Source organism: Anopheles coustani, chromosome 3 (genome assembly GCF_943734705.1).
Source record: "Anopheles coustani chromosome 3, idAnoCousDA_361_x.2, whole genome shotgun sequence".
NCBI classification, from domain to species: Eukaryota; Metazoa; Arthropoda; class Insecta; order Diptera; family Culicidae; genus Anopheles; species Anopheles coustani.
Genome location: NC_071288.1, coordinates 23480489 through 23492996, shown reverse-complemented (window position 1 = coordinate 23492996; position 12508 = coordinate 23480489). Strand labels below are relative to the sequence as shown.

Here is a 12508-nt window from a genome sequence, read left to right as displayed (position 1 = left end):
AAGTCTGCGTTGATTGTTCTGTTGACATTTTCAAATTTGAACTATGCAGTGTTAGGTCAAACATTCGATCCAACCGAAACACCTGAAACCCAACCGACAAACGATCCAGATAACCCTGCATACCTAGCAGATCTGACGACTGTATCACGAACTACAGTTATTCGAACTCTGCCTATAACAAGACAAACGACAACTACCGCCAGCATTACAACGACGGGAGTAACTGCAACAGGTAGCCAAGCTACATTAATGACAAATAGTCCAACGGCGCCTGTAACAGCTGATACGACCACAACGCCTATTTCCACAGGAAACCAAACGACGACCCTGGCCAATGATTCAACCGCTGCTGGTAGTACAACCACGACAGCGATTCCAGCCTCAAATTCCACAGTGGGACAATTGACCACTCCAAGCAATGGTACGGCATCAACTGTTGCTGGAGGTACAACCACGACAGTAGTTCCTTCGAACTCGACAGGAAGCCAAACGACGACTGTGAGCAATGGTACGGCATCAACTGTAGCTGGAGGTACAACCACGACAGTAGTTCCATCGAACTCGACAATAAGCCAAACAACGACTGTAAGCAATGGTACGGCATCAACTGTACCTGGAGGAACAACCACGACAGTTGTTCCATCGAACTCGACAGGAAGCTTATCGACGACTGTAAGCAATGGTACGGCATCAACTGTACCTGGAGGTACAACCACGACAGTAGTTCCTTCGAACTCGACAGTAAGCCAAACGACGACTGTGACCAATGGTACGGCATCAACTATAGCTGGAGGTACAACCACGACAGTAGATCCTTCAAACTCGACAGTAAGCCAAACAACGACTGTAAGCAATGGTACGGCATCAACTGTACCTGGAGGAACAACCACGACAGTTGTTCCATCGAACTCGACAATAAGCCAAACAACGACTGTAAGCAATGGTACGGCATCAACTGTAGCTGGAGGGACAACCACGACAGTAGCTCCTTCGAACTCGACAGAAAGCCAAACGACGACTGTGACCAATGGTACGGCATCAACTATAGCTGGAGGTACAACCACGACAGTAGATCCTTCAAACTCGACAGTAAGCCAAACAACGACTGTAAGCAATGGTACGGCATCAACTGTACCTGGAGGAACAACCACGACAGTTGTTCCATCGAACTCGACAGGAAGCTTATCGACGACTGTAAGCAATGGTACGGCATCAACTGTAGCTGGAGGTACAACCACGACAGTAGTTCCTTCGAACTCGACAGTAAGCCAAACGACGACTGTGACCAATGGAACGGCATCAACTGTAGCTGGAGGTACAACCACGACAATAGTTCCTTCAAACTCTACAGAAAGCCAAACAACGACTGTGAGCAATGGCACGGCATCAACGGTACCTGGAGGTACAACCACGACAGTTGTTCCATCGAACTCGACAGGAAGCTTATCGACGACTGTGAGCAATGGTACGGCATCAACTGTAGCTGGTGGTACAACCACGACAGTAGTTCCTTCGAACTCGACAGGAAGCCAAACGACGACTGTGACCAATGGAACGGCTTCAACTGTAGCTGGAGGTACAACCACGACAGCAGTTCCTTCAAACTCGACAGGAAGCCAAACGACGACTGTGAGCAATGGAACGGCATCAACTGTAGCTGGAGGAACAACCACGACAATAGTTCCTTCAAACTCGACAGGAAGCCAAACAACGACTGTAAGCAATGGTACGGCATCAACGGTACCTGGAGGAACAACCACGACAGTTGTTCCATCGAACTCGACAGGAAGCTTATCGACGACTGTGAGCAATGGTACGGCATCAACTGTAGCTGGAGGTACAACCACGACAGTAGTTCCTTCGAACTCGACAGGAAGCCAAACGACGACTGTGACCAATGGAACGGCATCAACTGCAGCTGGAGGTACAACCACGACAGTAGTTCCTTCGAACTCGACAGGAAGCCAAACGACGACTGTGACCAATGGAACGGCATCAACTGTAGCTGGAGGTACAACCACGACAGTAGTTCCTTCAAACTCGACAGGAAGCTTGTCGACGACTGTGAGCAATGGTACGGCATCAACTGTAGCTGGAGGTACAACCACGACAGTTGTTCCATCGAACTCGACAATAAGCCAAACAACGACTGTGACCAATGGAACGGCATCAACTGTAGCTGGAGGTACAACCACGACAGTAGTTCCTTCAAACTCGACAGGAAGCCAAACGACGACTGTGAGCAATGGTACAGCATCAACTGTAGCTGGAGGTACAACCACGACAGTAGCTCCTTCGAACTCGACAACAAGCCAAGCGAGTACTGTATGCTATGATACGACATCAACTGTAGCTGGAGGTACAACCACGACAGTAGTTCCGTCAAATTCGACAGGAAGTCAAACGACCACTGTGAGCAATGGAACGGCATCAACTGTACCTGGAGGTACAACCACGACAGTAGTTCCATCGAACTCGACAGTAAGCCAAACAACGACTGTAAGCAATGGAACGGCATCAACTGTAGCTGGAGGTACAACCACGACAGTTGTTCCTTCGAACTCGACAGGAAGCCAATCGACGACTGTGAGCAATAGTACGGCATCAACTGTACCTGGAGGTACAACCACGACAGTAGTTCCATCGAACTCGACAGGAAGCCAAACGACAACTGTGGACAGTGGTACGACATCGACTGTAGCTGGAGGTACAACCACGACAGTTGTTCCTTCGAACTCGACAGGAAGCCAATCGACAACTGTGGACAATGGTACGACATCGACTGTAGCTGGAGGTACAACCACGACAGTAGCTCCTTCAAACTCGACAGTAAGCCAAACAACGACTGTAAGCGATGGTACGGCATCAACTGTAGCTGGAGGTACAACCACGACAGTTGTTCCTTCTAACTCGACAGGAAGCCAATCGACGACTGTGAGCAATGGTACGACATCAACTGTAGCTGGAGGTACAACCACAGTTGTGATCACTGGATCGACATCGACTGTAGCTGGAGGTACAACCACGACAGTTGTTCCATCTAACTCGACAGGAAGCCAATCGACGACTGTGAGCAATGGTACGACATCAACTGTAGCTGGAGGTACAACCACAGTTGTGATCACTGGATCGACATCGACTGTAGCTGGAGGTACAACCACAACAGTTGCTCCTTCTAATTCGACAGGAAGCCAATCGACGACTGTGAGCAATGGTACGACATCAACTGTAGCTGGAGGTACAACCACAGTTGTGATCACTGGATCGACATCGACTGTAGCTGGAGGTACAACCACAACAGTTGCTCCTTCTAATTCGACAGGAAGCCAATCGACGACTGTGAGCAATGGTACGACATCAACTGTAGCTGAAGGTACAACCACAGTTGTGATCACTGGGTCGACATCGACTGTAGCTGGAGGTACAACCACGACGGTTGTTCCTTCAAACTCGACAGGAAGCCAATCGACGACTGTGAGCAATGGTACGACATCAACTGTAGCTGGAGGTACAACCACAGTTGTGATCACTGGGTCGACATCGACTGTAGCTGGAGGTACAACCACGACAGTTGTTCCTTCTAACTCGACAGGAAGCCAATCGACGACTGTGAGCAATGGTGCGACATCAACTGTAGCTGGAGGTACAACCACAGTTGTGATCACTGGATCGACATCGACTGTAGCTGGAGGTACAACCACAACAGTTGCTCCTTCTAATTCGACAGGAAGCCAATCGACGACTGTGAGCAATGGTACGACATCAACTGTAGTTGAAGGTACAACCACAGTTGTGATCACTGGGTCGACATCGACTGTAGCTGGAGGTACAACCACGACGGTTGTTCCTTCTAATTCGACAGGAAGTCAATCGACGACTGTGAGCAATGGTACGACATCAACTGTAGCTGGAGGTACAACCACAGTTGTGATCACTGGGTCCACATCGACTGTAGCTGGAGGAACAACCACGACAGTTGTTCCTTCTAACTCGACAGGAAGCCAATCGACGACTGTGAGCAATGGTACGACATCAACTGTAGCTGGAGGTACAACCACAGTTGTGATCACTGGATCGACATCGACTGTAGCTGGAGGTACAACCACAACAGTTGCTCCTTCTAATTCGACAGGAAGCCAATCGACGACTGTGAGCAATGGTACGACATCAACTGTAGCTGAAGGTACAACCACAGTTGTGATCACTGGGTCGACATCGACTGTAGCTGGAGGTACAACCACAACAGTTGCTCCTTCTAATTCGACAGGAAGCCAATCGACGACTGTGAGCAATGGTACGACATCAACTGTAGCTGGAGGTTCAACCACAGTTGTGATCACTGGATCGACATCGACTGTAGCTGGAGGTACAACCACAACAGTTGCTCCTTCTAATTCGACAGGAAGCCAATCGACAACTGTGAGCAATGGTTCGACATCAACTGTAGCTGGAGGTACAACCACGACCGCTATTCCGGCTTCAACAGGAAGCCAATCGACGAACAGTGTTTCTACATCTACTGCGGCTGTTAGTGCCACAACATCAACAACAAGTGCTGTTCCTACTACTTCAACTACTAGAACTACTTCTACTATCTCAACAACAAGTCTCGTTTCGACTTCCACTACAACTACTACAACAAGACCCACAACTACTACAACAACAACGAAGCCTAGTACTTCTACAACGACAAGACCCATCTCTACTACAACTCAGTTAACGACGACAACGCAACGTCCCTGTGTTCCAAGTAAGTTTTCAAATAATATACGTTTTGAGAATGAACTGTCTTGAGTAAGATCGGAACATCAACTTAATTATCTTTTGAAACATTGCATCTTATTGGCTAATGCAACACAAATTTGATTTACTTATGATATACGTTGATATGCTTTGCTTTTTCATTTGATCATTCTCCATGCTTATTTGAGATACCACTTGTTACAAAACCTTTTTTCTTTCTTTCATATTCGTAGAAAGCTGTGGACTGAACGAAGTTTATCAATGTTGTGGATCTTGTAGTTACAACACTTGTAGCGAATGGGTCGGATGCCTCGATACGCGCTGCGTGGAAGGATGCTTCTGCAAGGTGGGATACGTTCGTATATCTCGAAACGGAACGTGCATCCCCTATCAAAACTGCCCTCCCCAATAAATCTTCGGTGTTCTAAAAACATCGATATTATTATAATTATTATATATTAAATAACCATAAGTGTGGGATTTTCGGTGTGAGGTTTTACCGAAAGGTTCCTATTTGGATAAAGGAAAGCACTATAAGAGATGCAGAACCTCACCTTTGAATGGGAACACAACGAACACATCCCATTGCATTGGATTGGTCGCCATAGAAATCAGCATCCTTGGGGAATGGTGGAACAATCAGTACAGCAACCAACCAGCTCGCATGGAAGAAGATCACTATACTAACCAGCTTAACTGAGGAAACTATCTCGCCTGGGGAAACTAGCTCTCCTGGGGGCCCTGCAGGCCTGGAGGAGGTTTACTGAAACAGTTTTAAATGTTGGAAATTGAAAAGAATACAACTGCGCAGCTCCAGTCACGAGAATTATGAATCGCGTTCAATTGAACAATCGTTCCAGGGTTACACCACAATAGAAATGTATCTTTTAACATGGTTTAATAAAAATCAACACACATGGTTCTTTGAGCAAACTTTACGAACACAGCTGCACACAAAATGCGATCATTTTCTGCACTCCCTGAGACACACCAAATACCAAAACACAATCCACCATTTCACACAATAACGACAAGATTTTCAAACAAATATTATTTAAGTTGGTTTGTCATAAGACAGTCTCATTGCATTCAGTCCCTATGATTTGGTTAGTACTGTCCCTAATCAAGTAGCGAGCAAAACAACGGCTGTTTCCAATACAAGAAGCCCCATCACTTCGACTATTCGATTAACAACAACAACAAAACGTCTCTGTACTCCAAGTAATTATCATATTTTTAATGTTGGCCCAAACATTCAATTTATTTTTTTATTTTATGCGACGATTTATAAAAACTACAATTGTTTCGATGTACACAACTGTGAACGCAACGAAATTTACCAGTGATATGGATCTTGCAGCTACAATACTTGTCGTGAATGGTTCGGATAATCGATAATCGATGTGTGGAAGGATGCTTCTACAAGATGAGATATAGTTTGCCCATATTTCTTGTAAAAGAAATTCGTTATTCCACAACAAAACTGCCCATCCGAAGAAAATTGTTCCGATCGTTAATGCCGTGATTTTGTTCCCCATTTTGAGCCAGTAAATAAATAATACATAATGCAGTTTTTAATATGTGTCCTTTATTCAACAAACTATATTCAAACTGTGATGCGGTGCGTTTTAATATTGTAGCATCAATAAGTACTACGATAGTAGGTGTGCATATCGCCTCGATATCCGATACATGATTTCTAGAATCTTTGGATATGTGTACTAACATGCCGAATGAGGCAATGAAATGCAAATTCTAGTATCTGTCGTGACGTGCATCGGCCGACGTTAACTTAGGCGGTTTATCCAATCCATCAATAACAGGTGGTAGGTTTTTTCCAAGTGCCAAGTTTACCACTGCTTGCTTACCCGACGATGGACTGGCTGCCGGAGATGTAGCTGCGGTAACTGCTGTTACATCAGTGGTTTTTGCATCTTTGCGGAAGTGCATATATGCCGAACCTATGGCTCCCACGGTTCCGATGATAATGGTTAGCCACTTAACGGTTGCATTGAACTTAAGACCTCTAGAAAAAAAACGATTTAATTCACGCAACTGTAACGCTCCTTAGACTGTGCTTGTTGCTACTCACAGAAAGAGCTGGTATTTGAGCTGGTTGGTCCAGGTTTTATTGAGAGAAGCACCTTCCTCGGCCCAGAACATTGGTAATATCACTTGTGGCAGTTGTCCGAACAAATCGTGGTTGTGAATTGGGCCCAAGTCCATGCTGAACTGCAAACGTTTTGCAGCTGACACAGGGCTCCCCGTGAACTATAAGTAGCCCAACAGACAGACAAGCCCGATCATTTGAAGAATCCTGAGTTGATCCTCAATTGTATCATTTTACGTCATCGAAACTCACCAGTTCAAAATGAATGTAGACATCGTGCTTTTCTTTATTCGGCGCTAGCCCGTCAACGGCTTCGACGAGTTTTGGATCTGCCCCGTAAAAATGAGGTTTAGAACCGATTATAGGTCCTCCGAGACATGGCGACAAGTCCATAGTTCCACGTGGTGGGCACTCGTCTGGTGGGTCTCGACAGAAACAATGATTATGTGGCTCATTCTGCGGAGGGTATTAAGATTCCATTGTAGTACGTATATCGAACAAGTACTCTCTCTAGCTACTTACCTTTAGATCGCCGAAATCAAGTTCAAAAAAGCTCATCGGTAAGCCAGCGTACTTAGATTTTTGCACATAGTGAGCACCTAACGAGCGGCACACCTCTGGGGACCATGCCCACAGCCGATCCTGCTTAGTGAGGAACGGCGGAAAGATGGTAGAGTCCGTACCGATGTACTGATTACACTCGTCTCCATCCCAGATGTCCATTTCTGTTTCATCGTTGAACGAAATAACACGGCCCAGGTCACGAATATTTTTCACTCCACGGTACACGACCCACCGACCCGCATCCGTATGGTTACGCTGTCGAAGTCGTAAGCAAAGTAGAAGGAAGATATTCGCACAACAACACAGTGCCAACCATTACTTACCATGCCAAAGAAGGAAAACTTGTAATGTGTCTCATTATGTGGACTAACGGCACCTTCCGAATCCAAGCCGGAGCACAGTGCCTTGACGGCAAAGTCGTTGCTACTGCAGTCGATATAGATACCGTCGAACAACAGGTCCATGATACGCACCTTCAGGAAGGCCGATTCGAGTGGCGCAAAGATGATGTTGATACCTTTCGTCACCAGTGGCATCATTGCTTCACGGTCCCGTTGCACCATGAGTAGGGCACCCATCATCAGTGGATGTGGCAGTGTTACGATCTCCTCGCCGGTCAACACCGATAGATCGGGCCGGAAAATCCATGTATTCCGTAAGGTAAAGGTGAGGGTGTCTTCTTCAGCGTTGTCTACAGTATCATATTTTTCTTTCCACTCCCTGTCAATGGTATCCAGCAAAGCAAGAAATAAAATCATGATTGTCAGATAATTATGTATATTTATTTATTTGTTAAGCAAGTCTACAAACAAATTAAGTGCTGTTGTTTCGGTATAACAATGTTAACCAAAAATTATTCCCACCGTAGAATAATTAATAAGTTTGAGAATGCCAAATTATGTGCATCGAGTGAATGCAGCGAACGTAAAACAACGGCTAGGAAGCCAAGCAAAAACATCCTCCATTTCATGACATTGAAGAATGGCGCCATATAAAAGCAAAACCAAATCTATTGATCCAGCTGTATAATGACATTGCACTCACATTGAAATTTGGATATGAGTCAACGTTTCAAAGAACGTTCCAGAGCTCTGTTGAAGTTCTCGTCACATCAACATTAGAAGGTGAGCCACCGTCATCAGCTTCAGCTCGACAATATTTTTCAACTTTTCAACAAGGAAATTACACAGCTACACGACGAGCTCGTGAATTCTTAGTATTGTTGTTTATAAACTGCACAATTTTAACTTCTTATTAATCTTCCCTAGCACATTGATAAGGGTTGGCATACAGATTTTCCAAATACATAATGGGTCAGATTTGGGAAAGTTTCGTATTTTTAACTTGTTTGTGTTATAGCATGTCGGTCCAAGCGCTATCTATGACAACTGCGCCAACCAAAGTATTCCCACCAGTTGAGTGGCCTTCTACTATCCCGACTACTATATTAACCACTACGAGTGAGGTCCCAACACATAGTGAAACAAATACACCACCAGACTACTCATATGAAACGTCAACAACTCAGTCATATATCGATTCGTCGACAACAACAGAGGCAGCAACTATCACACCTACGACAACAGCATCGTTTTCGCCAATACCAGCAGGGAATAGTTCTTCGACAGCAACAACTGCTTCAGCATCAACTGAAACACAAGCAACCACTACATTTGCTCCTAACGACACGTCATCACCGTATGTAACAGTTGGAAAAACATCCAAACCAACTACGAAATCATCCTCGCCGATCGCTTTAACATTACAAACCATCAACGGAACGCTTCCAACGGCTACAGTTAATGAGACGCATCAAACGGCACCGACTCCAACGGCTAGAGGTTCAACCACTACAAAAGCTATATGCACTCCAAGTAAAGTTATCTAGTTTCTCCTTGGATTTTGCTTATAATATCTTTAAGTTAAACTGAGTCTAACCGTTTCTTCCGTCATACCGTTGTTTTCTTTCCTAGAACCTTGTGAGATAAACGAAGTGTACCATTGTTGCGGATCATGTAGCTATAACACTTGCTCGCAATGGGTCGGGTGCCTCGATACGCGCTGCGTAGAAGGATGCTTCTGCAAGCTGGGCTACGTTCGGATATCTCGCAATGGCACTTGCGTTCCAATAAAAAATTGTCCTTCCTTCGAACAGTAAATTAAGTCTGTTCGATATTGTTACATGCTCCGCAAGAATCTGTTATCTAATACATTGGGATTGGAAAATATTCAAACCGGTCCAAACAACTGTCTTAATTGATTCTCTTATGAATGTCGACGACAAGTAAAATATACTTCTGGTGCAACATGCAAATCAAAATATATGTAGTTTTACTCGGTCAGTATACTTGATTAAATCCTTGTGGAGGTTTTTATGGTTTCATTTTTTTCTCACTATAACAATTGAAAATAGAAAAAATAACTTACCACAAATAATGAGTAAGTATTTTTCAAACTCTTAAAATATTCTTGAATGTTCTTTACGTTCCATCGTCCTACTGACTGGTAAACATCCAAACGACAGTAACAAACATCCCTTTCTGTTGAAAGTCGCTGCTGTGTTGTGAAAGAAAGAAATGTGTGTGCTGTCGATCGGTGTAGTTTACGAATCTTATTTCTTTTCTTCCATGCGACCTTACTCAGATACGTTGTCGCGAGATATTGCCCCCATTATCTATTGTTTTGACAAGCTGCAGTGTGCTTATTTGGACAATTGGCAGGGTATTGTGTTCGCGGTTCTAGAACTCTCCATCGGTACCATAAAACGGCCGAAGCAACCTAGACCGCATTTGGTAGACGATCTTCACACAATCGTGCGAAACACTAAGCTGCAAAATGAGGACCTATTTGGTTGTGCTATCGATCCTGGTTGCCTTCGCGGCAGTGAGCTACGGTCAAGCATTTATTGAAAATAAGGATATGTTCAAATGCTACCAGCACAGTAAGTACTGCCTATTTGGCACCACACCGGATAGTTGTATTCGTATACTAATTGTATTCTCCGTTTGCAGTGGAATGCGGTGCTAACGAAGTGTATCGTTGTTGTGGAATGTGTTTCGAGCAAACTTGTGCGAACATGTCGCGCGATCGGAAATGCGATGCAAAGTGCTATAAGGGATGCTACTGTGCTACCGGTTTTATCCGTAAAAAGGAAGGAAAACCATGTGTACCGGAAACCGATTGCAAATCCTCCGGTTAGATAGATGATGCATATTCTACACATCGATGCAAGTGAAATAAAGACACCGTGTAAATGGGTTGAAGAAGCTTCTCTTGAAATTTGATTGAAAATAAATGACAACATCTTGCAGCTTTTCATTTTTTTCCTTTTTCATAATAACAAAGTAAACTTTATATTTCGTAAAATACCCTGAGAATGTTCCAAATTTTTATATGCAAAAAGATTAAACCTAAATAATTTTAGTATGGTTTTTAAACAACTATCATTATTTATTAATTAACTACAATTCTGAAGTTAGTTAGAACGCTATTGGGAACATCAAGTTGAATATTGTAACCGTGAAGTTTAAAATATTATGCGCCAAAGGGAGAGCCGGTAAAACTGCCGGTCTGTCAAACATTGTATGTATGCACCTGTTTAAACATACTCAATGCCGAAGACTCTAGAATATTCGAACTTATCGCCTATAAAATCAGCTAAAATCGATCGCAGACGACAGTTGATCGGATACCAGGAGTTTGGATAGCTTTCAAAATGGTGTCAGTACTAAGAGTGCTCTTTATCTGCTGTTTATTTGTGTCTTCAGCACTAGCTCACCCATACTGCATTACGTCATTAAGTAAGATCATCCTATTTTTTGTTGCTAGCGGCACATAAAAAAGTCCTCCCTAGGGCGAAATAAAATGCCCTGCAGCAAAATACAATACGAAACTCTCCTCTTTATTCTCAACTGATCTATGACCTGAACTATCAAAATTTTCTATCGTTATGACAGTTCCAGGCTCGGTAGTGAAACCCCCAGCATGCCCAACGAATGAGGAATATAAGTGCTGCGGCTCGTGCGTTCAGCCGACGTGTGCTAATAAAATGCAGGTATATTGTTTTGTTTGTGCAGAAGGATGTTTCTGCAAACAAGGCTACATAAGACAAGTGACTAACGGAAAATGCATCAAATCTTGTACGTTAGGAGTATAAGTAACCGTAATCTGAGGCATATGTTTACTCAAATTTATAAAACTTGCAACTAACAAACTCAACGCTGCGTACTACTTACTCGAAATATAGTGGTCCTATATCATTGACATGAGGTTTACCTCCGCGCATTATTTCTTCGGGGTTCGTCACGTTGAATAAATGAAGCTTAAAATCCAACGGAAACGGAATCTTCTCGAACATGTCTCTTATCTGAGTTCCAGGCTTCAGTAAAACATTCTTTAAAAATATGTACAAAAAACACACATACGCATACTATGAATTGAAGATTTCAACAGCATTCTTTTTGCAATGCAATGCGTTTAAAGGCGATGCCAAAATTAGTTGAATTATTTATTTCAAAACATGCCACAAACCTGCTTTATCATAAACCGCAAAATGGAGGGGAATATTCCATAGCTGAACACCACACCAAATACGAGTACCAGCGCACAAATTATTCCAATCTTTTTAAAATTTCTTCCCTTCAGATCCATCTTTACGTTGATCTTCCCAGATGTTATAAACTGGTGATTGACGTTATTAAAAATACGATCAGTGATAAAAAAAACCAAACAATTGTTACACCTGTGTTTATGTAACTTCACATAACTTTATCTACTGGATAGTGTTAATTTGCCTCTCTAACGTTTAAACTCGTCAACCATTAAACTTCAACTGAAGATTTGCAACGCTACGGCATTGCTGTCTCCGGGAGGTCGCACTATCAACTGAAACTCGCGTGGTTGGCGAAACCTATTTTCCAATATCATCACCAACTACATCATCACAAGGCATGACGGGCGTGGGAGGCATAATAACCCTCACCTGGACGTCGATTATCTAAGTTCACTTTCTCAGCAGAGTTGGCCGTACCACGAAGGTTAACAATAAAAGAAAGAGCATCGCTGCAACATGTTTCGGCGAGGTGAGTGTCA

General features: G+C 43.7%; 2 protein-coding genes across 2 annotated transcripts; one reads left to right on the top strand and one right to left on the bottom strand.

Moving 5' to 3' along the window:
- Positions 1 to 249: 249 nt before the first annotated feature.
- Positions 250 to 4676, top strand: LOC131272841 (mucin-22-like). Its single transcript, XM_058274711.1, has 2 exons — positions 250 to 4527; positions 4581 to 4676. The coding sequence occupies exons 1-2, from the start codon at positions 250 to 252 to the stop codon at positions 4674 to 4676; spliced, it is 4374 nt and encodes a 1457-aa protein (XP_058130694.1).
- A 1822-nt stretch (positions 4677 to 6498) lies between these two features.
- LOC131260138 (sensory neuron membrane protein 1) lies at positions 6499 to 12067 on the bottom strand. The gene is made up of 7 exons (XM_058261810.1): positions 11948 to 12067; positions 11653 to 11810; positions 7741 to 8137; positions 7376 to 7672; positions 7106 to 7309; positions 6836 to 7014; positions 6499 to 6769 (listed from the first exon to the last, which is right to left on the bottom strand). Exons 1-7 carry the CDS (start codon positions 12065 to 12067, stop codon positions 6499 to 6501), a joined length of 1626 nt encoding a protein of 541 aa, XP_058117793.1.
- Positions 12068 to 12508: the final 441 nt, after the last annotated feature.

Bases quoted from the DNA above. Each gene is read 5' to 3' on its own strand.
- LOC131272841 (XM_058274711.1), top strand. From the start codon at position 250: ATGACAAATAGTCCAACGGCGCCTGTAACAGCTGATACGACCACAACG. The intron at 4,528-4,580 runs GTTAGTGCCACA...TTCAACTACTAG, and splicing joins TTTCTACATCTACTGCGGCT to AACTACTTCTACTATCTCAA.
- LOC131260138 (XM_058261810.1), bottom strand. From the start codon at position 12,067: ATGGATCTGAAGGGAAGAAATTTTAAAAAGATTGGAATAATTTGTGCG. The intron at 11,811-11,947 runs GTTTGTGGCATG...ATATTTTTAAAG, and splicing joins TGCGGTTTATGATAAAGCAG to AATGTTTTACTGAAGCCTGG. The intron at 7,015-7,105 runs GTGAGTTTCGAT...GGCTACTTATAG, and splicing joins TCTACATTCATTTTGAACTG to TTCACGGGGAGCCCTGTGTC.